At 51.1% G+C, this 26,411-nt stretch overlaps 1 protein-coding gene across 8 annotated transcripts in view; it reads left to right on the forward strand.

The window, feature by feature from the left end:
- ANK1 (ankyrin 1) overlaps positions 1–26,411 on the forward strand; it is a 120,775-nt gene that overhangs the window by 90,042 nt on the left and 4,322 nt on the right. For 5 of the 8 annotated variants that reach the window (XM_066639197.1, XM_066639198.1, XM_066639199.1 and 2 more), the window contains 12 exons: positions 857–982; positions 1,257–1,376; positions 3,423–3,507; positions 4,004–4,084; positions 6,640–6,771; positions 8,318–8,464; positions 15,100–15,489; positions 15,586–15,658; positions 17,072–17,342; positions 21,584–21,667; positions 23,473–23,538; positions 23,897–24,027. In XM_066639197.1, coding sequence (XP_066495294.1) covers positions 857–982; positions 1,257–1,376; positions 3,423–3,507; positions 4,004–4,084; positions 6,640–6,771; positions 8,318–8,464; positions 15,100–15,489; positions 15,586–15,658; positions 17,072–17,342; positions 21,584–21,667; positions 23,473–23,538; positions 23,897–23,995 — 1,674 coding nt within the window. In that variant the 3' untranslated portion in view covers positions 23,996–24,027. Of the gene's footprint in view, positions 1–856; positions 983–1,256; positions 1,377–3,422; positions 3,508–4,003; positions 4,085–6,639; positions 6,772–8,317; positions 8,465–15,099; positions 15,490–15,585; positions 15,659–17,071; positions 17,343–20,665; positions 21,326–21,583; positions 21,719–23,472; positions 23,539–23,896; positions 24,028–26,411 lie in introns of those variants that run through there. The other 3 variants (XR_010794969.1, XM_066639202.1, XM_066639204.1) reach the window with 3 other exon arrangements.

A 26,411-nucleotide genomic window follows, 5' to 3' on the forward strand; every position in this document is an offset into this window, starting at 1 on the left:
CTCTGATCCATAGATTTTCAGGATTTTGCAGGGCTTTCAGGACCTGCTTACCACAGGTGACCTTGGGGTGAGCATATACAACATCGGCAGTGATGCTTCTCGCATTCCAGGATGAATGTTAGAGTTGGAAGCTTTTGTGGAGGTCATCTAGACAACCCCCTGCTGTGTGCAAGCAACTGCTACAGCAGGGATGACCAAGCTTTCAACTTTAGGGCTCCTGGACGTTTAACAATTATGTAGAGAAGGGAATTTCAGCAGGTGCAGCTTGTCACCTCACAGATGACCTCACCATCAGAGGATGCAGTGCACGCCCCATTGGCACAGCTGCATCAGTGCTTGAAAGTTGAATAAAATTGAACCCTACGTCAGATGTGGGTCAAGATCTGAAGACAGCAGTAGAGGATTCTGAAGCAGGTTCCAAGCCAGTGTGCTCACCCTAGAGGGAACTTGCTGAGACTGCGGGGGTGGCTTTGATGCAAGGCTCTGGGGATCAGGGTTTGGCCTTTGGGAGTAAGCCAACTGAATGTTCAGGCAAGTGTGTATGGCAGCTTCAGTGGAGCACAAAAATAGCATTGATGCCACAGAAGGTATCGGCCAGCATGAATCTGCCTAGAAGTAGTTGTAGGTAGTTCAAAGATGCTGGACTTTCTTGTTAGGATGTCGATGTGAACTTTGTACTAGTATGGATTTCATGCCTGCCATGTCTCAATTTGTTCCCTTCCTGTGTTTTTTTTTGGTTAACCACCTAGAAAATTATCTTTCTTTTTTGGTGTAGGGAGGAGACACTTTAAATAATGCAAAATCAATTAATATTTGTTTCGTACCAGAGCACTGAGCTTACTGTCCTTTTCTGCAGGTGGTGGAGGGGATGCCGCTCCACACAGAGCTCTCGGGAAACCTGGTGCCCATCAAAAAGGCCACCCAGCAGCGGAGCTTCCTTTTCCAGTCATTCTGTGAGAACCGCCTCATCATTCCTGTCAAGGTGAGAGGTGTGGGGCAGGGAGGGAGGAAAGCCAAGTTTTGTAGCTGGTTCTCAGGAATTGCACAGCTCTCTGAGAGCTTTCCTGCACTGCAGACTTTGTGGGTAGCTTAGGAACAGCACAGTTCCATGGAGCCTTAAAAATCTAAGTTTGGAATTTTTTTTTTCATTCGTTCATTTTGCATGGCTTCCTGAGCTGCCATTAATGCCAAGCCCAATGCTTGCATATTGCTTGTCTGAACTCCTCTGCCCTCCCCATTTGTGTTTTGGGGCACAGGTACGGGACAGTAGCCGGGAAGCGAGCGGCTCGTTGTCTTTCCTGCGCAAGGCCATGAAGTACGAGGAGCTGCAGCATGTCCTCTGCCACCTGAACATCACGATGCCGCCCTGCACCAAGGTGAGTGCCAGCTGGACCTCTCTGGCACCTCTGTGGTCCATTGCATTGCATTGCAGTTGGCACCAGGACTGGAAAAGAATGGAGCTCAAAGAGAATTTGAAGCCTTCCTCCCAAGGCAGAACCTCTGAGAATTTTCAAGAGAAGCCAGCTCCTATGAGATCAGGGGTCCTGCACATCCCTAGGTTTCCATAGAGTTCAATCCCACTCCTCCCCTATTGCAAGATGCAATCATTCACCTACCCCCCCCCCATACACACACATACAAACACAAGTTGGTACTGTGCACAGAATTCCATATCTTGCAGATCGTGGTGATTATTTTGATCAATTACGATTAAATCCTATTTTGTAATGATCCCTGCACACATTAACGCGGACGTTTTCAATCATTGTGCCATGGCACATTGGTGTGCCATGAATAGTCTGCAGGTGTGCTGCGGGAGTTTGGGGAAGGGTCATTTATTAGTAGGGCCATTGCAGGATGTGAGCTTCCCACTGGCAATGTGTTGTGCCTTGTCAATTGTCCAGAAACCGATGGTGTGCCTTGACAGTTTTAGTGCCTTGTCAGGTTGCCATGAGATGAAAAAGCTTGAAAATCACTGCATTAACCTTTCATTGGTGTGGAAATAGTATGAAAATGGAAAGCTGCTTTCAATCTAGCTGGTTGGCAACCTTCAATCTCAAAAGCCTACAGCACCCGGTATTCCCAGGCAGTTTCCCATCCAAGTACTAACCAGACCTGACCCTGCTTAGCTTCCGAGATAAGGCATGTGCAGGGTAACAGTTGCTGCATAGTGGCTGTATTATGCAGTGTGTGAAACAGTGTTCAGGTATCAAAAGCAGCAGCGGCCCTCCCCAGCCCCATGTCCAGGGCAAAGGTTTGTGATCGATGGTGACCCCCATGGGCTGTCGCTGCCCCCTGCACAAAAATCCACCCCCCCACTCACCTGAGGGTCACAGAGCCTTGCACAACCTAAACCCATGTCAGGGAAGCCTCTCTGAGGTTCCCCGACACTATAAACTGTGCTTCCGGGAAACTGGAAGCACAGTTTCTGACCCCATCGGGAGCCTGAGAGAGGCTTCCGCGGGGTCCTCAAGGCTCATGTCTGACCTCCCACACCTTTCCCACTAGAAATCCTATTCAGTTCCCCCATCCCAGCTTCTGAAGTTTCAGTGACCGGGGCTTTCAAGCACCTTCTGAAAGCAACTAGGAACCTGCTTTTTAGGATTTTGAAGAAACAGTCTTTCCAGTCATAGTAATGTGTAATTAAGGCTGCAATTCTGTACACAGTTACCTGGAAGTAGTCCTCATTGAACTCAATGAGAGTAGACATGCGTAGGATTGTGTTGTAACATATTAGGATTATACTGAGTCATGCAGCACTTGCAGTATGAATCTAAGCATGTCTCAGATGCAGTATGCAGTATGAATCTAAACTGTAGTTCTCAGTTTGTGATTTTGTCATCATTAGAAATCTTTGCAGGATTTGTTAAACTGTGTGTTTTCCTGGCACGGAGCAGGCTCACTGCTGAGTCAACCCAGGTAATCCAGTATGGACTGTTTCACAAACGTCCCAGAGCTTCAGAGAGCCCCAGGTTATCCCAGCCTGCGAGCCAAGCGGTGTTCTGGAGAGTTAAAAGAAAACTTAAAACAAACAAGAAGAAGCTCTTCTCTGGTTGAAGATTCCAAAGTTAGCCAGTCCATCCTGGAATCAGTAGCATATCCGGGGGGGGGGCAGTTGGGTAAGTACTGCAGGCACTATGTGAGTGGCCCACTCGCTGTCAGAGCCATTCTAGGCAGTGATGGCAACATGTTGGCAGTGCATGTTGGGAGGGGTGATGTGGCACCTGCAGTACTTACCCACTCACCACCACGCATCTGCACTTCTGCCTGCAATATCCCCAGACTGGAGGAAGTGACAAGAGGGAGACGTGTTTGTTGTGGCTGCATCCCTGAAGAGGGAGCTCTAGCTCGATGTCTGACTGTGGGTGACTTCATGGCCCTTGGAGGTTGGGTTTTCACAGTACCCTTCTTTTTGTCCCCAGAGTTCTGGCAGTGAGGAGCGAAGGAGAACGTTGACCCCACTGGCCCTGCGCGAGAGATACAGCCTGCTCAGTGACAGCACTTTGGGTGAGAGGCCTGGGCGACCGGCAGGGTGGGGTCTGGCATAATAGAGGAGATTTCAGGCAGGAGGTGCATTGGGGGTCGGTTTGCCCATCTGGAATTAGGAGTAGGGGAAACCAGCAGGAAATGGGGACAAGACTGCGAAATGACAGAACTGGAAAGAAGTATAGATGAGTGGGAGTAACTGAAAGTGTAGGGAAGGCGCTAGTTTAGTTTGGCTCCAAGTTTTTGTAGGCCTCCAAGCAGTGCCGGTCCCATCTATGAGGTCAACTGAATTGGATGTCCCAGGCAGCAGGTGTGTGGCCACCTGCCTGCCCTCACTGCTCTAGTTGGCAAAGGAAGAGGGTGACAGGGAGGAAGAGGAAATGTGGAAGGGAGGGGATTGCAGAGTTAGTACGTTGGTGGGAGGAGCAGAGGCTGATATGGGGTATGAAATCAGGTATGGGGAGGCAGTGATAGGGTTTGCCTGTAAGCCTTTCTGGGCCTTTTGCTCTCCCTGCAGGTTCAATGAGCAGCACAGAGAAGGACAGGACTGACATGAAGATGGCGGTCATAGCAGAGCACCTGGGCCTCAGTTGGGCTGGTAAGTGCCAGGCAGTGTCAGGGCCTGGATGGAAGGGAGTCAGACAGGCTTGGTCAGGAATAGCAGAGGAGGGAGAGGAAGTACTGGTGGGCAAGACAACTCCTCTTTGTATTGGCTGCTGGTGCAGGCAGGCACTCTAGCCCTCTGGCAAGCAGGGCACAATGCAGCCCAGATCTCCTTCCCAGAGATTTTGTTTCCACTGCCATTTTGGAGATGGTGGGAAAGAGGTGTGCATCAGGGTGTCGTAGTGGCATACTGAGCTGCAGATTCCCCAGTTTGAATCTGTGAATTCCCTGGTTCGAACAGGACTTCCCTGCTCTGCCTTGAACTTTCCAGGTGGCCTTCAGCAAGCCACTCCCCCTCAGCCTCAGCCTTCCACATCTGCAATATGGGGATAATAATACTTCCTTTGCAAGAGTTCCATCAAGGCCATACATGTGAAGCACTTTGCACACTCAGAAAACATGATACCACTGTTAAGTAATGCTAAACAGGGAGCTCCTTCTAAGTGGCAAAACTGTTTTCTTACCACTGCTATCAGCTGTGGACCTCCCATTAGATCAGGGGTCTCCAAACCCCGGCCCGGGGGCCGGATATGGCCCACAGCAAGCCTCTTTCTGGCCCGTGGCCAGCCTCTTGTCCCCTGAAAGCCTCTGACCCACTCAACTGAACATGACCAGAACTGTGCTCTGATTGTGTCTGGAGGTTGTTCTGAGGGCCAGAGAGGTTGAAAATGAATGAGCCCATTCATTCATTTATTCACTTATCTAAGTTCCATCTCTAATTTATTTATTTAAATTTTATATTTAAGTTTTTTTTTCCCCGGCCCTCCACACCTTGCCAGATATTTGATGTGGCCCTCTGGCCAAAAAGTTTGGAGACCCTGCATTAGATGAACAGGGCAAACACCCCGGGCGTGGAACGCATGTGACTCTAGGCTGTACTTCCAGTTTTATGGAAGCACAATTTAAGACTGGGGAAGCCTCAGACAGCTTCTCCCATTGGTCCTAGAATCACATGAGGCTCCAGGTTGGTCCAGGTGAGTGTGGGGGGCGGCTTCATGGCGCTTTGCCCCAGGGCATCTCAAGGGGAGGTCCACCACTGACTGCTATATATCCCATGGTAAATGAGAGAAGGATCAATTTCTTTCTAAATGCTCTGAACTTACCAGGGGAGTTGGGGAAGGTGCAGGGGCTTTGTGGCAACCCCAGTTTGTAACTGGCTAGTGTAACAAGCCAACATTCGTTGGTCCCCTGGGGATTTGCAGCTGCAGTCTCTGTGATGGCTGGCAGTAAGAAGCCTCTGGACTGGGCAGGCCAATGGTAGCTGCTTGGAGATCGGCCTTCTGCTCTTGTCTGGGCCACATAGCCAAAGCTTCTGCTTGCCATTCATCAGTCTTCAGTTAAAGTTCTCAGTGTGCTTTCACCTCCAACAACTGATCTTAAATGACTGTTCTCCAGCCCAGGGGGCCCAGGCTTGCTTTTAGAATTAGCTCAGACAGCAATGACCTGGCTCTGAATTGGATGCCTTTCCAAGCACAGTGGGCGCTAAGGAGTTATCTTCAGGCTTGGTATCCGCGAATATTGAGCCTGCAGCTTGGAGTCCTCAGAACACCTCCCAGAATCAACCGGAAGTTGCCGGTGCAAACTGGAAGTGCCTTCTGGTTACATCTAGGAGGACTTCTGTGGATGCCAGGAGGCTGTGGCCCCAAGTAAGTAATTGTGGCACCACACCAGGCCCCTCCTGCAGATTTCATTATTCACAGAACTCGGAGGGCCCACTGTTCCTGGAAATGGGAGGCTTAGAGCCCAATCCTATGCTCTTAAGTGCAGGCAGTACAAGCATATTGCTGGCACTGGGTGCTGCAAATCTGCCGTATGGCATTCTGCGGCCTCTGGAGAGGAGGGGCCTCCAGCGCTGGGCCAGCGACAGTTGGCACTGAGCCTCAGCACAGCTGAGAGGACTGGCTGGCACTGCAGCAGCACCAGCCAGCGGTAAGTAACATCAGGGTAGGGGAAGGCAGGGAGTGGGTTGAACAATTTATGGGGCGGAGCAGGGGGAGAAACCAGGGTGGGAGGGGGGAGGACTGGCGGAGCTTTGCTCCACCGGATTCTGAACTCCGTGTCAGGCCGGAAGGCCCAACACAGAGTCTCTCAACTCTACAATGGCAAAATAGCTGGCGCAGATTTAAGAAGCCCCATTGCAGGGTTGGGGGCTTTCCCCAGGGGATGGTGACTTTTGTCCCCTTACCCTGAGGAGACCTCCAGCAGCTGCCATGGGACCACAGGATGCAGCGGTATCTGCTTTGGCACCACTGCACCTGCCGCCTTTAGGATTGGACTGTGAGTCAGCCGTCCTGCTCTGCACCCAGGCTGATTTTTCCCATATATGTACTGGGCAAACATTTTTGGGACTGTTCTGAGGTCAGGAGAAATGGAGCAAAATTCAACAGCTGCTGTGCCTCCAGGGACAGGATATGTACGCTTCCACCCATGTCTAACCACAGTTCTGTCTTGTGCTTTTTCTCTCCCACTTGTTTCCCCAACGCCCTCCAGAGTTGGCCCGAGAACTGCAGTTTGGGGTGGAGGACATCAACCGGATCCGCGTAGAGAACCCCAACTCCTTGCTAGAGCAGAGCATGGCCCTTCTGAACCTGTGGAACAGTCGTGGTGGCCAGAGTGCTAACAGTGAGTGCCGGTGGTGGCCAGCTTGCTTAGGTGGCAGCTCCAATCACCGCAGACACCCGCCTATAAGTCGATCCCACAGATAAGTCAAGGGCAGGTTTTGAGCCAACAATCATGGAATTTTCCATGACCCTCGGATAAGTTGGGGGTTAAACTTAGGGGGATGTCTGACTATAGTTTTGTCTGATTTTACTCGAGGCCAGATCCTGAAAAATAACCCACCACTAATTGTTACCTAAGAACTGTAGTCTCTAATTTATTAAAAACATAGTAAAAGATCATAAGATACATTTTTATTCTTTTTTAAATTCTGGTCTTCACCACCATTCTGTAAGCACTATCAGAGTAAGTGCACTGTAACCAACATACCAGTAAAACAGTGGTTCCCAACCTGGTATTCATGTACTCCCAGGGATACTCAACAGGACCTTTAGGGGTACTTGAAAAAGAATGGAATAATGGTAGAAAAAGGCAGGTCATGCTCCAGGAATGCCTTGCAAGGACCAGCAAGGCAGGAAAGGAGGTAGCTAGTTAGCTGTGAAAGCCCCACCAATAGCTAGTTTTTGGTCATCAATTCATGTATGAACCAGTGATTGAAAACCAGCACAGTTAAAAAGCTGAAACATAATATGGAAAGTGATCAATCACCCAGAATTTCTCAGCACACTTCTGGTGCAAAACAGTGCAAAGGCAGAGTCTTCTGTTCTTCAAACAGATGAAAAGGGAAAATATGTAATGAATACATGAAGAATATATTCATATAGAGGAGATGAGGGCTTGTCTTACTAATTACAAACATTTTGCTAATAGGAAGGGTACAATTTATGAAAATGGGCTGCCAAAGGATATGCAAGTGAAAAAGGTTGAACCTTGAATCAAATCCACCTTTAAGGTGTCTGGTGTGTTAAACCAGAAGCTCTACATACAACCCATAACATATAACTGGGAGTGTGCAATTCAATTCACAGCAGAGAGATGGAGCTGCATATATTTGCAACCCTTTTTACTCAGAAGTAGGCCCACTGCTTTCCATGGGTGTTATTCTTAAGTAAGGGTGCATTGAATTGTAGCCTGCTTCAGATGGGACGGAGGATTCCCATCCTGGTGTTTCCAAAAACAGACCTGCTTTGCAAGCATTTGCAAAGCAGAACTAGGCTGCAGCAGAAGGAAGGAGAATAAAAGGTTAACCAATTGCTTCTGAGGAGCTGTGCCTGCCTGCTGCTTGAGAAACTTGGCGCCTGCCTCTCTGCCACTTGAGAAAGGAAACTGTTCAGAGTTGAAGGGCTTTGCCTTCTGATTGACCTGGAGATAAGGTGAAGTGAGAATTGGAGCTTGATTACTTGGCAAAAATTTCACGTACTATAATCCACGGATTTCAAGAATGCAAATGTGGCGGACACAGTGTGTACTGTACATCTAGCTTCCAAACTTTCCAGGCCTTACTTCCATTGTGAGTGTCTCTTGGTTCTTAGGAATCTAGTTGCAAATGTCTAGCCTACAATCTGGTTGCTACTTCGTGCTGCTTACGTGCTCCAATTTTACTTTGCAGTGGAGAACCTCTACACGGCCCTGCGCAACATCGACCGCAGCGAGATTGTCAACATGATGGAAGGCTCTGCTCGACAGAGCCGCAGCCTGACGGGTGACAAGCGCTATCAGCATAGGGACTACTCCCTCTCACCCTCTCAGATGAATGGTGAGTTCTGGCCCCAGCCTCTCTTGGCCATCCCAGTAGTGCTGGGTCCTTGCCAGCTGCCTCCTGTGCTCCTGGAGGCCTGCACAGGCCTCTAGGTGTGGCTGTCCCACCCGCTCCTTCCTCCTCCTCTTCCTGGGCTCTGCTGCCCCTTTGGCTCCTTCTGTGGTCCCCGAGACCAGCTACTGTCTGCTCGCTCTCCCAGCTGGCAGCCGCTTCCTCCTCTGCTAGCTTCCACTGGAACTGTCCAGCTCAGGGGGATCGAAGAGGTGGGATCGAAGAGGTGCACAAGGTCGAGGGAATGCCACATGTGATCAGGTACTGGGATGTGGCTGGAAAGGGGAAGCGAGGGGGTGGCCAGAAGTGCCAAGCAGTACGGTCAGGTGTGCCAATGATGGAAAAGTTCAGATGTGCAAATGGATCTCAGCACCAGCAGAGGGCCTCAGGTCCACCCAGAGTCCATCAAAAGAATGATGGGGTTCAGGAAGGTGCCTACCTCACCATGTTTACATTGCGGCTCCTCTCCTGAGATGATTCAGAGGCACAAGAGGGGTGTGGCAATGGTTTTAACAGACCTCTGCCAATTGCTAGGCATGCCATGTGGTTTAGCTGCATTTTGGATGCTGCCATAGTCACTGGGAGAGTGAAAGCCTTGGGTGCTTCTGCCGCTGAACTTGGGGGAAGAGCGATGGAGATAAGGAGAGGGGTCAGGAACAGAGCACAATGGAGGGGGTGAAGGTAGAAACAGGAGGTATTGAGAGAGAGAGAGAGAGAGAGAGAGAGAGAGAGAGCATGCACTGTGTAGTACAGAAAGAATAAAGAATGGGCCACAGAGAAAATAGGGCTGATCCAAAATGGGCTCCACTGCTTCTGCAGCCCTGTTGGGAGAGATCTGGGGGATGTGATGAAACTCCACACTTCAGTAGCACTTGCTGGTGGCAGGTGGCCACCATTGTTTCTGCAGAAGCTTCTGGAATCATGTTCCATCAGATAGTGTCATTCTAGGGCAGCGATTTTCAACCTGTGTGTCTCAGCACATTGGTGTGCCATGAAAGATTCGCAGGTGTGCTGTGGGAGTGTTGAAAACTGCTGAAAAACTCTTCTGGGTTCTGCGTCTCTGTCTAGGGCAACTGTCTGTACTGTAGTAACAAATGGTTTGTCCTGCTTCTTCCGCCGGCTCTGCTTGTAACAGTTATTACAGGCTCTGTCGGTGGAGGAAGAAGGATAGACAATTCGTAGCTACAGTACAGGCAGTTGCCCTGGAAGCAGAGCTGCAAAACCCAGAAGAGTCTCCCAGAAACTGGAAGTGACATCACAGGAGGCAAAGACCATAGAGAAGAACATAGAGGTCAGTGTGCCAGGAGAAGAAAAACATTGAAAACTGCCTTTCCAGGGAGTCTCTGGGAGCAACATGATGGCTACTGAGCCATCCCAGCACTACTGCTGGCCGTGTTGAGGTTTCACCCCCAAGAGTTTGGAAAAACGAGAACTTCTGTCTGGGTGATGGGAATCCCTGAGTTGAAGAAGAATGCAGTTGACATGTGTCCTGTTACCCTCTGCTGTGGAACTGAAGAGAGATGTACATCCCAGTGTTCCTAAAGGTGGCTTTAAAAGAAGATTAGACACATTTGTGGGCTAGGAAGCATCTGTCAATGGCTGTTAATCACAGTGGCCAAATGGAACCTCCTTGTTCAGGAGCAGTGTGGCATGGAATACCAGTTGCTGGGGATCAGTAGTAGGGGAGAGCTGTTGCTTTCTTGTCATAGGCTTCCCAGATGTCTCTGGCCAGCCAGTATGGGAAACAGAATTCAAGGTGGGTTGATGGACCATTGCTCTGATCCAACAGAGCTCTTCTCATCCAGCGCTGCACATGAGTGAGAACATGGGTTGTGGGGCAGATTAGCAGGTGCTGGGGACATGGTGCAGCCAGGTGCTGCTGCTGTGGTGAAGAGCGGTGCCAAGAGACCCCCAGACGCACGGTGGCTCTTTCTCCCTTCCCCTCCCCAGTACGGTCTGCGCTCTTCCACATGCTCTCCAGCCGGGAAAGGCGCAAGCATAGGCTCCCTCTGAGTCGGCTGGCCGGTAGGTGCCTGTCACCGTTGTTTTCTGGCCTCATCCTGACCTCTCTCCTTCTCCTCCACCTCCTCTTTTTCCTCCACTGCCTGTCTCCACTGTCTCTTTCTCTGTCTCTCTTTCTCTCGGCTGACCTGCGCCATCTGAGAGCCTTGGCCTTGCTGACAAACAAACGCATGGCGCCTCCAGTCTGACTTGGCATGCTTTTCCAGGCCGCCACAGCTGAAAATCCCCACTTTGCCCTCTGCTGCTGCCATCCTTCCCTCTTCCTTGGCTTTCCTGCCCACCCACCCCCTTCCCCACAGCTGCTTGCAGGCCCCCACAAGGCAGGAAGGGCTGCACTCCAGCTTGCCAGTCCCGACCCCCACCTTGACAGATTGGCTCCCCAGAGGGACCGTCCCCTCCCCGCACTGCCCTGAAAGTGAAGTCTGGCTGCAGCTGGGCAAGACCAGTTTGAAGACTGCATGACATGAGAGTTGCACTCAGTCACATGGCACCTGTGTGTGTGTTGGGGAGGGGGGCTCTTTTTGTCCTAGTGTGAGCCTTATTCCTTTATTTAATCAATGACACAGTGCTGCCAGCGCATGACCCTTGACAGAGCTTTGTAAGCTTGGATAGTGTCCCTGCCCCAAGGAGCATCCATCTAAAATTTCACAGAATGAAGACAAACAGCGAGGGAGAGACAAGCATAGTGAGGGATGAGTGTGAGCTATGCAGGCTTAGCAACAGCGGTTGCATTTGGACAAGGTTTCAAGGTGTGGTTTTGAGGATCAGAAATGAGAACTCAAGAACTCCCTTCCCACACAAGCAGCTTGATTTGTTTGATCAAACAGTGCTGTGGTTTTCCATTGCACCCAAACTTGCAAGCTGTGGTAAAAGGGAGCCCCTGAAATCAGGATCAGACTTTCACCTGCAGCTCACTTTGGAGGACTTGCTCAAACCATTGTTTGTGATTTGGACATAACAGCAGTTGCAGCTGGTTTTATCAGACTGGGAAGTAACTGATCAATTTCTAAATGGATTACTTATGGTAATTGATTAAGCCGTGTGCAGGAGGCAAGGAGGGACTGCTTGTGGCTTGTCCCGTTACTTGTTCTGATCATCCCAACTAGAGTTTGGAAGGTCATCTGAATGCAACCTGCACATAGGGGAAGGGGTGAGGAGAACTCACTGTTTCCTCATTCCCAAGTGTCACCAAGCCTATGGAGGTGAAAGTGCTACCTTAGTCCTTTGCTAATCTTGTCTCTCCCACTCCCCTTCCCTCCTTAGAGAAATGACCCTCTCAACAAGGGGCAGCCACGGGCTGGGATAAATGAAGGCAAGTCTTGCCCTTCTGAGCCTTTCTTCCAGTTTGTTACCCAGGTGGCCTTGGCAGCCACTACATGTCTCATTTTCAGTGCAGAAGATTCCCAGAGCAGGTCATGGCTTTGCAACAGAGGAGGCACTTCCACTCCCAAGGAGGAGTCCTGCTGCCCAAGTTGTTGCCTGATATCAAGGAGCATCTCTCTGGAGAGTGGGGATTGCACACGCCTTGGGCCATCTGGTCATTGGGGCATTTGCAGAAATTCCAGATCCCAGCTGCCCACGGGGATGATCTTATGCATTAGGCATGGGGTGGCTGCATTGGGGGAATGACAGTCCTCTCCAAATGACTGACTTTGGAGAACCACAGGCAGCACAGCAGCTGGGTCTTTTCATACCCAATCATGTCCCTTGGCTCAATCCCTTCAAAGGGGGGCAGTGTTGGCTGGATGCTCCAATGAGGCAGGGGGATAGGGCCAGCCCAGGGCAGTTTGATGCCTGCACTGGGAAAACCAGATCCTCCCCTGTGTGCCCTAATATGCAAGTGAAGGGCTAAACTTTTTCCAATTGTGAGTACCTGCATTACCAGTGTGGGCTTGTTTTTCTAAAAGTGGCATAGCAGCTGAAACAAGCCCCTCCCTCCACACAGATCAAGAACATGGCAGGGGGCTTTAACCTTCCTGCTGCAGTCCAGATCTGGCTTGCCCCTGCTGCAGCTGCTATTTGCCCAGGGCTGGCCAAAGGCCTCTCAGCCCTGAATTGGTGGCTTTAACACTGCCTTGCCTTTTCCTGGCAGAGCAGGAAACTGCTCAGCCGTCACTGCTCCTCCAGCTCTCTAGGTTTGAAAAGGAAGAGGGAGAGCAAAGCAGAAAAGGAAATGTAGAGGAGAGGAGCATAGTGGCTTAGACTGCCACCCTCCTTCCTTTTCTACTCCTTCCCACTTCTTTTTTTAAACCCAGGCAGTGGGAGGAGGTGAAATTATAGAATCAGGTGGAGGCAGGTGTCCCCAACCAGTCCGCTGCCAGAGGCAGCCACCTCATTTGGCCTTATGAATGGTCAGCCCTATATTTGCCCTGAAAAACATTCCAGTGGGTGCAATGGGAGCTGTTTTGTCCAAGGCAAAGGAGCTGGTCTGAATTGGGACCATCGTGGACAAAGTCCCTGATCCAGGAAAAGGGTGTCCAATTTAGGTGCTATTCAGCATTAAAGATAAAATCATTCATCTGTTTGAAGCAAGATTTAGGCTTCTCTTCATCCATAAGTATCTCTGCACAGTTCACCAGTGTGGCTTCTATAAGGAGAATTCCCGTGGCTTGCGCGCCATGGCCTCAGATTCACGCTGCCATACTTTATGGCTGCCAGACTGCCTGGGGAGCTGTTTCATCTTCCCTCATGGTATGGGGGAGGGAAATATGGGAATTCAGTGTGACCCAAAGCAGCCCATCAGTAGTGTAGCTACGGGGGGGGCTGTGTGATAAGTATTGCAGGCGCCGCAACCAACGTGCCATGTAATTGACCACTCCCACTCACCATCTGAGCCATTCTGGACAGTGACAGCAATGCGTTGTGGAAGGGGCCAGTTACGCAGCACGTTGTGACACCTGCAATACTTACTGCACCGCCCCCTGTAACTATGCTACTGCATTCCATTATCAACATTGGTCTTTGATTTCTGTCTCTGCCCAGGATGAAGGTTGGGGCATTCGGTTACAACTGAGAACTTGAACTCAGCAATGCACTTTCCAAGGAATGTGCAAAGAAGGGCAAAGTAATCTGTAGCTCTTAATTTTTAGAAGGAGAAGTGCTTGGCTCAAGCTGCTCTGAGCCTGCAGGAAAAGGCTGGGGATAAAAATTACCACTAAAGAAATTCCATAAGCAGTCTTCTAAGGTATGAGTTCTTGCCTGAAAGCTGTTCTCCAAAATCTCTTGTGAGTGAGAAAAACCGTGTTCCCTCTACACGCTCTCAGAGACATATCCTCTCTCTTAGTACTTCACATGCCTGAAGCCAAAGGCTTGGCCTTTGAAACAGGTCCGAAGCCTGAGTCGCAATACTGACAGAGTTAAAGAGAGGACTTCATATCCCCTCTCCTACATGTGCTTCTTTGTCCCACTGGTTTGGCAGGTTTTGGAAACAGCACAAAACCTCCCACACCTGTTTCAAGCCACTTTCAGCTCTTTGGTGAAATGGCTGCCTGTTGAGTCTTCGCCCTTCATCTGCAACAAGTCTGATCCTTGCAAGTGGTGGGCTCCAGACTTTTGAGAAGACAAAAGTCTTACAGAAAATGAAGAAGTCTGGAGAGGACAAATAGCAGAAGGAAAGAAAATAGCTTCCAGTGAAACAAATAATTTAAACAACTCAAATATATATATGTCCTTTTCAGGGACAGAGATCAAACCTAGCACATTTCTGCTTTAAAAGGTGACTTTTCAGGGACAGAGATCAAATTTAAAGTTCAGAAGATTTTGAGGAAATTGTTTTCTGTCATTATTTTGGTTTTGGCCTTGCTTATTTGGACAGAATGGCAATAAGTTAGTTTTACATTTTTAATAGTATATAAAACTAGCTAGGATGATACAACTCTAGGCTCCTTGTGTTATTAAAAACTCAAAGGCAGTCTTTATCCATAAGGCTAAAAGGCTTCTGGGAGGGCAGGGGGGTTATCTATTTTTGGGCTGAATTCAACTTCATAGTGTACATGGGAGACCTGCATTGGCCAGAATGCTCATTTGCATTACAAGTTTAATTATGATCTGACATTCCCCAAGCAAGTGAGCGAGTGTGATTTGAGCCTTATTTATGAAAATGCTCAACTCTGGGTGTTCGTTTCATTGTCGAGAGTTCTTCTTAATTACACACTCATATCCCCTTTTGGAAAATGGACTCCTAATGAGGTATTCCACACTGGTCTCTGGAAAGCCAGTGTCAGTGGAATTCCTAAGGAAACAGGCAAGGACTCAAAGGTTCCTGCTGCTCATTTGTAGTGCCAGCTGGGAACATGGTACCCCACCAGCAGGTCCACCATGTAGAGATAAGCAAAGACTAGATGCACAGCCCTCGCTTCCGGTTCCCATTTGAAAGCCACCAAAGCCATTTCCCTGGCTTTGTTGGCCACCCAGCGTTCAATGGGATATGGGAAGTGCCAATCCACCTGCATTGGGACTGGGACCTCTTGGTTTGCGTGGTGACCCCCCCAAGGGCCAGGGCTGTGTGTGCCACCCTTGGCCCCACATGTCAGCCTGTCGCCCTCTATCTGCCCATGCAGGTTACGCTTCGCTGCAGGACGAGCTGCTCTCCCCCGCCTCCCTGCATTATGCACTGCCCTCCCCGCTGCGCGCCGACCAGTACTGGAGTGAGGTGGCCATCATGGATGCCATCCCCATGGCCGCCAGTGAGCAGGACGCCCTCATGGAGATGTCCGACATGCAGGTGTGGTCCTCGGGGCTGACGCCCTCGCTGGTGACTGCCGAAGACTCCTCCCTGGAGTGCAGCAAGGCCGAGGACTCGGACGCCACGAGCGAAGGCCGGTTCCCGGGGCAGCTCCTGGAGGATGTGCATGGCCCAGACCCGCTGGGCTCCATGGACCTGGTTGAGGACGACACAGTGGATTCAGACGCCATGAATGGCCTGATGGACACACTAGAGCAGGAGGAAGGTCAGAGGTCAGAGGGGAGGAGGCCAGAGGGCGAGCACCAGGCGGGGCCGCTGGGGAGGAGGCCAGGCCCCCACAGTGAAGTGTCTCTCATTTCAGGCCAGCAGAGGGTGCAGGCTCGCATCACGGAGTCGCCCACAGTCAGTCGTGTCATAGACAAAGGCAAAGACAGGTAATGAGTTGCCTTGTGCACAAGGCCAGGAGGCGGGGGGGGGGGGCCTGTGGCCGGTCGTGGTAGCTCAGTGGCAAAAGCCATGCCTTGCACGTGAAGGGTCCTCCGTCCCGTTCCCAACAACTGCAGTGGGCCCTCCTTATCAGCGGGCTCGACTTCTGCGGATTTGAGTATCAAAATGGAGAGAATCAGAGGACCTCCCACTGGAGGTTGCCTGTGCAAACCAGAGCGATATCCGCTCACGTCCTGGAGGCTTCTGAGGAGGCCAGGAGGCCGCACGTGACCTCCAGAGGACTGGCAGTGGTCCCAGGTAAGCTTTTGTGGCACCACACCAGCCTCCCAGTTAATTATCCATGGATTTCAGTATCCGCAGGCGGTCCCCATAGATGCCGAGGGCCCACTGTATGCCCAACATGTGCCTCTCCATGCCTAAAGCCCTAGCCAATACCGGTCAGAGCAGACTGTCTGAGGCAAGAGCAAGCACATTGCAGACTCTGAGCCTGGCAGATTTCTCAGGAGCATCCGCAGCCAAGGAGCTGGCCCCCTGCTCACTACCCTAAGGGTGCAAGGGAGGGCACCAGGATGAGGTCTCTCATTATCTGGTGTGCTCCCTGGGCATTTGGTGGGCCGCTGTGAGATACAGGAAGCTGGACTAGATGGGCCTATGGCCTGATCCAGTGGGGCTGTTCTTATGTTCTTAAACTACAATTCCCAGGAGGCCTTGCAGGTCTCTTGTTATCTGGTGTGCTCCCTGGGGCATTTGGTGGGCCGCTGTGAGATACAGGAAGCTGGACTAGATGGGCCTATGGCCTGATCCAGTGGGGCTGTTCTTATGTTTTTAACTACAATTCCCAGAAAGCCTTGCAGGTCTCTTGTTATCTAGTGTGCTCCCTGGGGCATTTGGTGGGCCGCTGTGAGATACAGGAAGCTGGACTAGATGGGCCTATGGCCTGATCCAGTGGGGCTGTTCTTAACTACAATTCCCAGAAAGCCTTGCAGGTCTCTTGTTATCTGGTGTGCTCCCTGGGGCATTTGGTGGGCCACTGTGAGATACAGGAAGCTGGACTAGATGGGCCTATGGCCTGATCCAGTGGGCCTGTTCTTATGTTCTTAATTTCAGCCTCCCAGCTTCTCCTGTTAACTAGAGTAGTTTGCTGGTGATGAGAGAGACCCCTGTCAGTTCAAGAAGTAGGGCTGGGCTAGGTAGAGCAGTGGTTGGATTCCTAGATTCTTTGTGGGGGGAGGAGGGAGTCATCAGTACTGGCAAGGAACTGGCACAAGTTTGCAGATATGGCCTGTCAGTGGTTTGGGGGGGCGAGGCTGAAGCACGCCTGCCAAGTTAGCCTTTGCTTGCCTGCGCTGCTTGAGAGGGGGCAAGTCCGTCAGCCTAATTGTCCATCATTTTCCCACTAGGCTTGGTGACTGGGCCGTGGAGAGCTCTTTCATCTCCATCTTCTCTGACCTGCCTAAGGGAGTGTCGGCGAGCCCACCGCTGTTGCAGCAAGGGGTGCCTTATAGCATACGGGGCCGGGAGCGGGAGAGGCTGGAGCACACGCGGATGGACTCGTCTGAGGAGCGGGAGAGCCCCCCACCGCACAAGGACTGGGGGCTGCAGCCCGGGAGGCGGCAAGGTCTGGCCAAGTGGTTGGAGGATGCCGACAGCGGCTTCTTTGGGCAAACACAGGTAGGAGGATGCAGGGTGGGCTTGCGAACCCCTTCCTGTTTCATTCTACAGGCCCTCTCCATGGCACCCGGTGTGCAGAGCAGAGCTGCACGTGGCAAAGTTCCATCAGTTGCAGTCTCCAGTTGCAGACAGACGCAGAACTGGATGTGTGGTGCAGTTTTTCAGGAGCACAAAAAAGGAGTGTGGCTTGATTTTCAGAATGATTGGACGTGGCTGTTTGATCAGGGTTGACTTTAAGCTAATTGGACCTATTGCCCCCCGTTGGGCTTGGCGCCTAAGGGGGCCCCACTCTGGGTACTCCAGTCTTGGCAAATACATGCAACAACACATTGACAGGGACACCAGCGCCACACGGCAGGTTTCATAGAGAACAGCAGTGGTTTTCATTTTCTTCTGAATGCTTGAAAAGTTAGCAGAGTTGACTTTTATAAATATACTGTTTACATTTTGAAAATTTTACTGTACTTGAATTACGTAATATGTTTATTACGTATAGAGCAGTGTAAAAAAATTTGTCCGTTAACTCACGTGCACTTTTTAAGCAAACATTTTGAATGTGTTCGATTGTGCTCTAGAGATATAAAGTCTATCATAAATTTTATTTACATCTCTAAGGTTCTACAAACCTTGGCTGTGAACCTGGGGCCCCAACAAAAACCAACAAAAAAAAAATGTTGCCAATTGCGTCAGCAGCTCCTAAGGTCTTCCTAAGGGAGGGCACCAGGATGCAGGACTCTTGTTGTCTTGTGTGCTCCCTGAGGCATTTAGTGGGCCACTGTTACCCTGCACATGCCTGATCTTGACTGATCTTGGAAGCTAAGCTGGGTCAGGCCTGGTTAGTACTTGGATGGGAGACCTCCTGGGAATACCGGATGCTGTAGGCTTATACCATAGTCTTTCGAGACTGAAGGTTGCCAACCATTTTTAGATACAGGAACCTGGACTAGATGGGCCTTTGGCCTGATCCAGCAGGGCTGTTCTTATGTCAGCCCTGGTTAATCACATAGGTATTCCATCTTCCTTTCATCATGGAACTCCTGAGAACACACATGAGATTCTCTAGGTAGACTCCCATCAAGGACCGCCTGTTTTCAGCAAGGGGGCCTGTATCACGTCACACCTCGGACCTCAGCCATTTTTCTCGGCTTCCATTTGAAACTAGCACACCCACAGGATAAATGGGGTTCCATTTTTAGAACCTCCGTTTGCTGCCATTCATTTTTTTTTTTGTAATTTATATTATTTATCTACTAGTAATTAAATACTTTAAAGACAATTACAGAGCTAAAGATGATTAAATGGTTGACATAACTGATAATTATTTAAAGCAATTATTATTTTTTTAAAATCATTTGAGGAGACAGCTACAAGGTGGGACTTCTGCCGAGAGCTGCTGCTACAAATGAGAAATGCAAGAACAAGTTGAGAAATACACTTTGGTGTTTTTTTTTTTTAACTAAAGAACCCAACATGAAAGGATGGTCAATAGCTTAGAAGGCTTTAAATGAGGATTGGACCCATACATGGAGGAGGACAAGTCCATCACTGGCTGAAATGATGGCAAAGTGCTACCTCCAGGATCAGCAGCAGCCTACCTTCGAACAATACTTGCAAGGGAGCAGTGGTGGAAGAGAAGTGTTCCTTTCTCTCCTGCTTGAGAGCAGCTGTAGGGAAACCACTGCAGAAAAGAGGAAGTTAGACGAGGTAGGCCCCCCCTTTGGCCTGATCCAGTGGGGCTGCTCTTCTAATGACATGATAGTGTTTATAGAACCTCCATGTACAAAGGCAGTCTATCACTTCTTACCAGATATTGGGTACAACAATTGAGGGAGGGCTTTTGCCCTTTGTGCCCTACTTGTGGGCTTTCTGCAGGCCTCTGCTTGGCCACTGTGGGAAACAGGATTCTGGACTAGATGGTTGTTTGGTCAGATCCAGCTGGGCTCTTCTTAAGTTCTTACGAAAACAAAAATAAGAATGAAATGGAAAAATGAAATGAATGGAAAACGAAACGAAAGAAAACATAAAAAATAACAAATGTTTTGCGCTTGCTTGTTGCTACTGTAGAACATGGTGTAGGGCAGTGCTTTTCACCACGTGGTACGAGTATCATTAGTATACTTTGCACAGTATAGCAGGTGAGACTATGACTGTGATGTCTGTTTGGCACTGCCCTGCCTGGTCTGACAGTGGAGGTGGCTGGGGCTGGTGGTTCACCAGTAGGTGAAATGGGGCTTGCCCAGCTGCCAGGTCCTTGAGTGGCACATTTTGGAGGAAGGAGAGTGCAAAGTGGAGGAAGGATCAGGAGGCAGGACTTAACTGCAGGGACAAGTGTGGGGCAAGTTGTCCACTCCTGTATACAGTGTCTGTTTCTTATGGTGCAGAAGCAGCGCCCACAGAAGCAAAAAAAAAAAAAAAAAAGCCTGAATAGCCCTGGTGTGGGGCACATCATTTGGCTTTCTGGGATTTTTTTCTTTTATTTAATTAATTAAAAAAACCCAACCAATTTCTAACCTATAGTAAGGCTGCAGGGAACTGCTTTAAAGTGTGCGCAGTACCTCTGCAATGTCTAGCTCCCGCCTCATCTTTCCTTGTAATGAGAAAACAAGCACTTCACTAACACTTGAGGTTTGTGTCTTGGGAAGGTGTGGTCTATGTCTGAGACTATCCCAGACAATAGATGACTAGGGATTGGGGGGACAAGCATTTCAGCATCCTGAAGCGTCTTTGCCATTCAGCAAATGGAATGAATCATGCAAAATAGGACAAATGCTGCAAATCTGCTCTGATAATACGTCTGCGGCTCACATTTATGGCCCTCCCATACTGCATTGGGCTTGGAGCATCTTATGGCTTGAAGCTTGCAAAAGGCAGCTCAGGTTGAGACAGAATGGTCCCCAAGTGGTGATCTGCCCACAGTCCATCATGTTTCACTGTTTTTAATTCATTATGGCATGGCAATAGTTTTTATGGTATGTAAGCCCCTTCGCAGACCGTCTTGGGACAAATTGTGGGGAACAGGTACGCTGAGCAAATGAACGCATGTGTGAATGAATGGGCAGGACTCTCCGCCACACCGAGGCTTGTGCTCCCATGCCAGCTGAGTCCTGGCTCATGTGTCCTGCTTAGTTCTCATTCTGGCCTAGCCTGCTACAGACCCTGCATTTCAGGCTCTATTTATATCCCGCCTGGCCAGCCTTGCTGTTCGCTTCCTAATTGGGTAGCGGCTACTTCTCGCCCAGAGCCAGCCGTGACGAGACCAGAAATAGAGCTGCCTGGGATGCCAGAGGGCGGTGGGTGATTGTACTGAACGTAGGCAGAGGGCCCTTGCCTGGCTGCTTGGGCATGGCAGGCTTCTGGTCCCGCGGAGCCAGGCACTGCCAGGAGACCTGGGCTGGAAAGCAGGCATTGGAGTGTCTTGTTCCGCTCCCAGAGGACTGCTGGTCTGTTCTCTCCGAGCGTGGGGGCCCTGCCAGGGCTGAATTAGAGCACTAGGTGACTTTGACGAGGCCCCTCCTTGCTGGAGAGCTGACCGGAGTGGGGAGGTGACGACAAGGGAGCTTGGCCAAGTGCCACTCAGCAGCTGGCCCAATAGCTAAAATTACATCAGCCGTTCCAGTCCCTGCTTTCCCACCAGAGTCAGAAGCAGCTCCCACTGACAGTCTGGGCAGTGCCCTCCTGCCATGGGGGAAGGCAAGCACTAGCCTGGGGTTGGGCTGGGTGGGGACGACCAGTCTGGTGGCTCGCTCCCCCTCCCAGGGGTCACCATGTGCGGCTTCCTGACGCAGCTGCTCATCAGCCTGGTGCTGCTGGGCTTCTTCCTGGTCAGCTGCCAAAACCTCCTGCACATTGCCCAGGGCTCTGTCCGCTTCGTGCTGAAGCACATCCACCAGAGGCTGGACAAGGAGCTGGGCGAGAGTGAGGGACTCAGCGATGACGAGGAGGCCTTCTCCACCCGGGTGGTGCGCCGGCGTGTCTTCGTCCAGGTAGCTGGGGGGGGGGCATGTGCAGCTGTCCAGAGGACTCAGGAGAGTCCACCTGGTGCTCACCCTGTGGCCCCCCTGACTAGCTGGTCCCCTGCCAGGCAGCAGGACAGGAGGGCACCACATACCAGGCCAGGGTCAGGGAGTTAGGTCCAATGGTGCCCAGGCGGTGGGAAGTGGTCCTGCTCTGTGCCAGCATCAAGCTGCTTCCTGATCCCAGACCAAAGCCCTTTTCGGATTTCTCCTTTCCTGTTCCTTCAGGGCAATGAGGTGCTGGATATTCCTGGGGAACAGGTGACTGAGGAACAGTTCACAGACGAACAAGGCAACATCGTCACAAAGAAGGTGAGTGCCTGTTGAGTGCCAGGCCTGTCGAGTGCCATCGTCACAAAGAAGGTGAGTGCCAGAGAAGGGGAAGGAGAGGCGAGCACTGGCAGAAGTCATTAAAAACTGCTGTCCAGGACCCTTCATCCCTCTCCCCGCACTGGGGCAGAAGACCCTGGTCTTCAGTTGCTGGCTCTGCAGAAAGGGTACACTTGTGGCTACCCCACTTGCCTCTGAATCTTTTTCCTTGCACGGGTGGGTGATGCTTCTTTAATTTATGTTGTGTTTAGCTCAGCCTGATCTCACCTTTTTCCCAAGGAGCTGAGGGCAGTGTGCCTGGAAATATCCCACATTGCCCTCACGTCAGCCCTGAGAAGGGAGGTAGGCCAACTCGTGGTAACTGGCCTAGTGAACCTTATGGCTGGTGGAAGGTTGGAACCCAAGTCTTCCCATGCCAAACCTTTTTAGCTTTGACACCACCTACCGGCGCCTTTTGGGAGTGAGGAAGTGCTTTTTTTCCCCAGGAAAGATCAGCAAGTGAATTTGTGCAGTGTTTGGTGTGTGCATATGCATGGTTGTGTAGGTTGCCTTGGCCAACAACCCCAAAGCATGTAGCTTGACTCGCTTGAGGGATCTGGAGCTACATACTGTCCAAGCACCTTGTGGTCTAAATTGTGCAAGTAAATAATTGGTTGTCACCTGGGGCAGCTTTTTCTCCCAGACTAAAATGGTGGTGACCAAGGGGATATTTTCAGGGGGACCATAGCATGCGAAGAAGGCCTTGGTCCCAATCCAGATTAGCACTCTCCAGGTGGCTGACACTTACAAGAACAAGCAAATGAAGATGGAAGGCGTGCCCCAGTCTCCACAGGAGTTCCGGAAGCCTCTGCAGTTACATGAAACTGTGGATGCCAGGGAACACTCCCCCACCTTCCAGAGGCAAGGGGGGCTCCACTCCCCTTATCTCCAGAAGGTCTTTTGAGCCCAGCAAAGGTTACGTGCATCAGCCCACGGCTTCTGCCAAGCTCAGACAGGCTCTGAGAGTCCAAAAAAGTCACTTCAGGCTTTTTCAGAAAACCAGAACTGATGTTTTTAATGCCTTTTAAGGCATCAGGAGGCTTGGGGAAGCCACGCCTTATAAGGCATTAAAAACGTGACTTCCAGTTTTAAAAAAAACCCCACAAAAAATGGAAGTGACTTTTTTTCACTTTAAGAGTCAGTCTGAGACTGGCAGAGGCTGTGGGTGGATGCAGGTGGCCTCTGCTGGAATCAGAAGACCCTCCAGAGGCAAGGGGTGCAGAGCACTCCTAGCCTCCAAAGGGGATGTGGGGGGCCGTGGACTCAACCTGCAGATAAGTGAAACCATGGATACAGGATCTGTGGATAAGGGGGCCACTTAAAGTCGTATCTAGTTTGACCCTGAGCTGTAAATCTGCAGTTTCCCAGTTCAAAGTTTTGCCTCTGCCATGAACCTTAGGCAAGGTGGCCTCTGGCAAGGCATTCCTTGTCAGCCTCAGTTTTTCCATCTGCAATATGGGGATAATAATATGGACTTGCATAATATGGTGACCCTAAGGATTGATTACTAGTCTTGTTGTGGGTGAAGGCTAAGAGGTCATGCCAAAGGCTTGCAAGATCACTAACTAGTTTTGTTGGGGATGAGGGGGAATGGGAGGGGCCGCTTACACGGCACGTTTTGGCACCTGCAATATTTACCGCCCCTCCCTGTAGCTGTGCCTCTGGTGAGGACTGGGCATCGAAGACAACGGGCGCAGTGCAGTTACGGCTCTTGATGGTTTTTTCCTCTTTCTACCCGCACACTACAGATTATCCGGAAAGTGGTGCGGCGGATGGAGACGGACGGTGTGGGTGACGGGCGACAACACGAAGAGGTGATTATCGAGGGCTCCCTGCAGGGACCTTATGGGCCAGAATCCAAGGCTGGTGGTTTGTGACCTCTGCCACGTGGCAGTGGGAGAGTGTGAGCAGCAAGGTATCCGCCCCTACAGGTGGCCTGGCCCTGGGGCTCTAGTGACACCCTCTCTGTCGTCTGCTCCCTGCTCTCTCGCCTCTCTCTTCCTCACCCCTGTGGAGAGGCAGCAGCCCCTCTCCAATCCCCCCCACTGCAGACTTCTGTCACCTGCCATCTGACATCCTTCTCCTTGTGTCTCTCTGTCCATCTGTCTGCCCGCCCTGTGGGTCTGTCCGTGACTGTGTCCCGCTTTGCTGTCTCTTGCTGCTGTCACCCAGGAGGAGGCTCCAGAGAGTGTCCCAAGATCGGAGTTGCTCGGGGGCAGGATGGGGGCTCAGATAGTGAAACGAGCCAGCCTGAAACGGGGGAAGCAGTGACCTCCCTCACCCCTCGAGTGGCCTCTCTGGAGGTAAACACCCCTTTGTTCTTACCTAGTGGCTGGGAGGGGAGGGGGGCATCAAACCCATGGCGGCATCAGCAGGCTTCGCCTCCTGGCCTCCCAGCCTCAAACTGCAACATGGAGCTCCACAACCAAAAGACATGCCCTCTGTCCAAGGTCCCACTCTGTCACCATCAGCCCTGGAGCAGTAAGCATGTTTGCAGGGCTATGCGCTTTTTTTGATGTGCATTCTTATTGGCCCTAATGCTGCTCTTTGACTGGAAATGCACCTTGATGCAACTGCCGAAAGTACTCAATATCCCACCGCCCACTGTGGGTGGAGGCTTCATGGGCACAGGAGCTCTTGACTGTTAATTCAGCTATTTTCAACATTTTTCTGCTCACAGCCCACTGTTTTCTATGGTCTTCTCTATGCCTCTTGTGATGTCACTTCTGGCCCCCAAGGGACTGGGCTTTCTGGTTTCCTGGTTCTGTGACTTGGTGACTGTTTCTAGGACAACTGTCTGTAGTAACAAATCGTCCCTCCTCCTCTGCCGGCCCTGCCTTCCTCCACTCTGCCGATGGACAATTTGTTACTACAGACAGTTGCCCTAAAAACAGAGCCACAGAACCAGAAGGAGCTTTTCAGCTGTTTTCAACCGCTGTTTGGCACCAAAGTTCCGCCGCACCCCAGCTGAAAATTGCTGGTTTCATTTAATGTCTTTCTTGTGGTGCACAGTTTGGGGTTGGAGCGGAGCATTCAGTGGCCATGCTTGGTGCAAGGGGCACTACACTTCCCTGACCTGGCATCTGCGGTCAGGTATACATGCCAGACCAGGTGGCCTTGGGCAGGTTGCCACTTCTGGCCTGTCTCACCAGGCAGGCATGGGAAGGAATGCAGTCAAGACTGGGATGTGCTCACAATGTGATATGAATGAGCAGTTAGCAGAGTCTGTTGCAACTACACGAGCAAGAAATGGTCATGATCACACATGCAACCATAAACTTGCCAGTTGTGAGTTCTTCCCAGGGGTGGGAAGATTGAAGGGAGGCAGGGGGAGCACTGGGTTCAGCTCCGGGATGTGGGGCACAGCTGCTGCCTTGCGTATGTGCTCTGCCACTGAGCCACAACTTCTCCTTTCCAACTCTATAGAGCATGGAACAGAGGGGGGTGCAGGGATCATTATGGGGAGAGTCTGAGGGAGGAATGAAGCTGTCTTTCCGTAGGAGTCACAGAGGAACATGTCTCGGGAGCGCCATCCTGGGAGGAAGGTTCTCGTGCTGTCCCCTCTCAGCACTTCTGTTCCCATCATCGCTTCCTCCTGCAGGCCTGCATCCCCGCTAACTCTCACACAGGCACTTGCTCATTTGCCCCCTCTGGCAGGATCCCCACTTCTCAGAGCTGGGGTGAGCAGGAAATTTAGGGAGAGTCAAGCCAGCAAGCTCCTGACCACAAGGGCTGCTTCTGTGCCCTCCCACCCATGTAGGGTGGCATGGAGATAATCAGCAGCTGTGGCTTCTTTCTGACAGAGGGAAGTCTCTGGCCTGCTGAGCCCTTCTCACTATGAAGGCACTGCAGCCTTTTCTCGGGTTGTCAGATTCGAACTAGAGCAAGGCACCTCCGCCTTTAATCACCAGGGAATTTGGCACTGGCAAACTTCTCCCACACTGAGATGGGTTGAAATCTGGCAGTCCTCAAAAGGTTCCTGTGCTTTTCACAACTGCACAATACGTTTGAGATTCGGCAGGCGGGGTCCTTTTGAAGGCACCGCACCAGTGGAGCCTCTGTCTGCCTTGCGGCCCTGAAAGAGACAGCACTTTCTTCCAGAGCTTTCAGTAGCCATTCAGAAGGCATTCACTGTCCATTCAGTTCCACGGGGCAGTCTTGCTTACTGCTTGCACCACTGCAACCTGAGAAGCCAGACTTCTCCCTTCTGGCACTGCTATCAAAGGGGTCTGGCAGCCCCATGAAGTCTGCTGGGGCTTGGCTGTGGCTTCTCCGTGCTCTGTGTGTCGCTGCTTGTGTCTTGACAGCTTGTGTCGCTGTCAGTCTGTGTTGCTGTCGCAGGTGCTTCTTCCCAGGGAGGGAGCTCTGGGTCTGAGGACTGAAAATGGGGGCAGCAGAGAGCCTGAAGGGGCTATCACTGCCATACCTTCCTTGCCTTAAAGTATTACGGTGTGTGGGTGGGGGCAATCTGGAGAGAAATACCTGCTCCTGTACTGCCAATTTTGCTGCCATCCTTTGCTCCATAAACATGGGGAAAACGAGCCTTTCCTGCATAGCGGCATGTGCTCTGTGGTGCTTTGACCCCTAGACAATGCATTCTTTGCCTCCTTCCTCTAAGGAGCTCAAGGTAGCAGGAATGGTAGACGGAGATATGGCTGGTTTAGGGAGCTTCATCTGAGCAGGATCT

Source organism: Tiliqua scincoides, chromosome 11 (genome assembly GCF_035046505.1).
Source record: "Tiliqua scincoides isolate rTilSci1 chromosome 11, rTilSci1.hap2, whole genome shotgun sequence".
NCBI lineage: Eukaryota > Metazoa > Chordata > Lepidosauria > Squamata > Scincidae > Tiliqua > Tiliqua scincoides.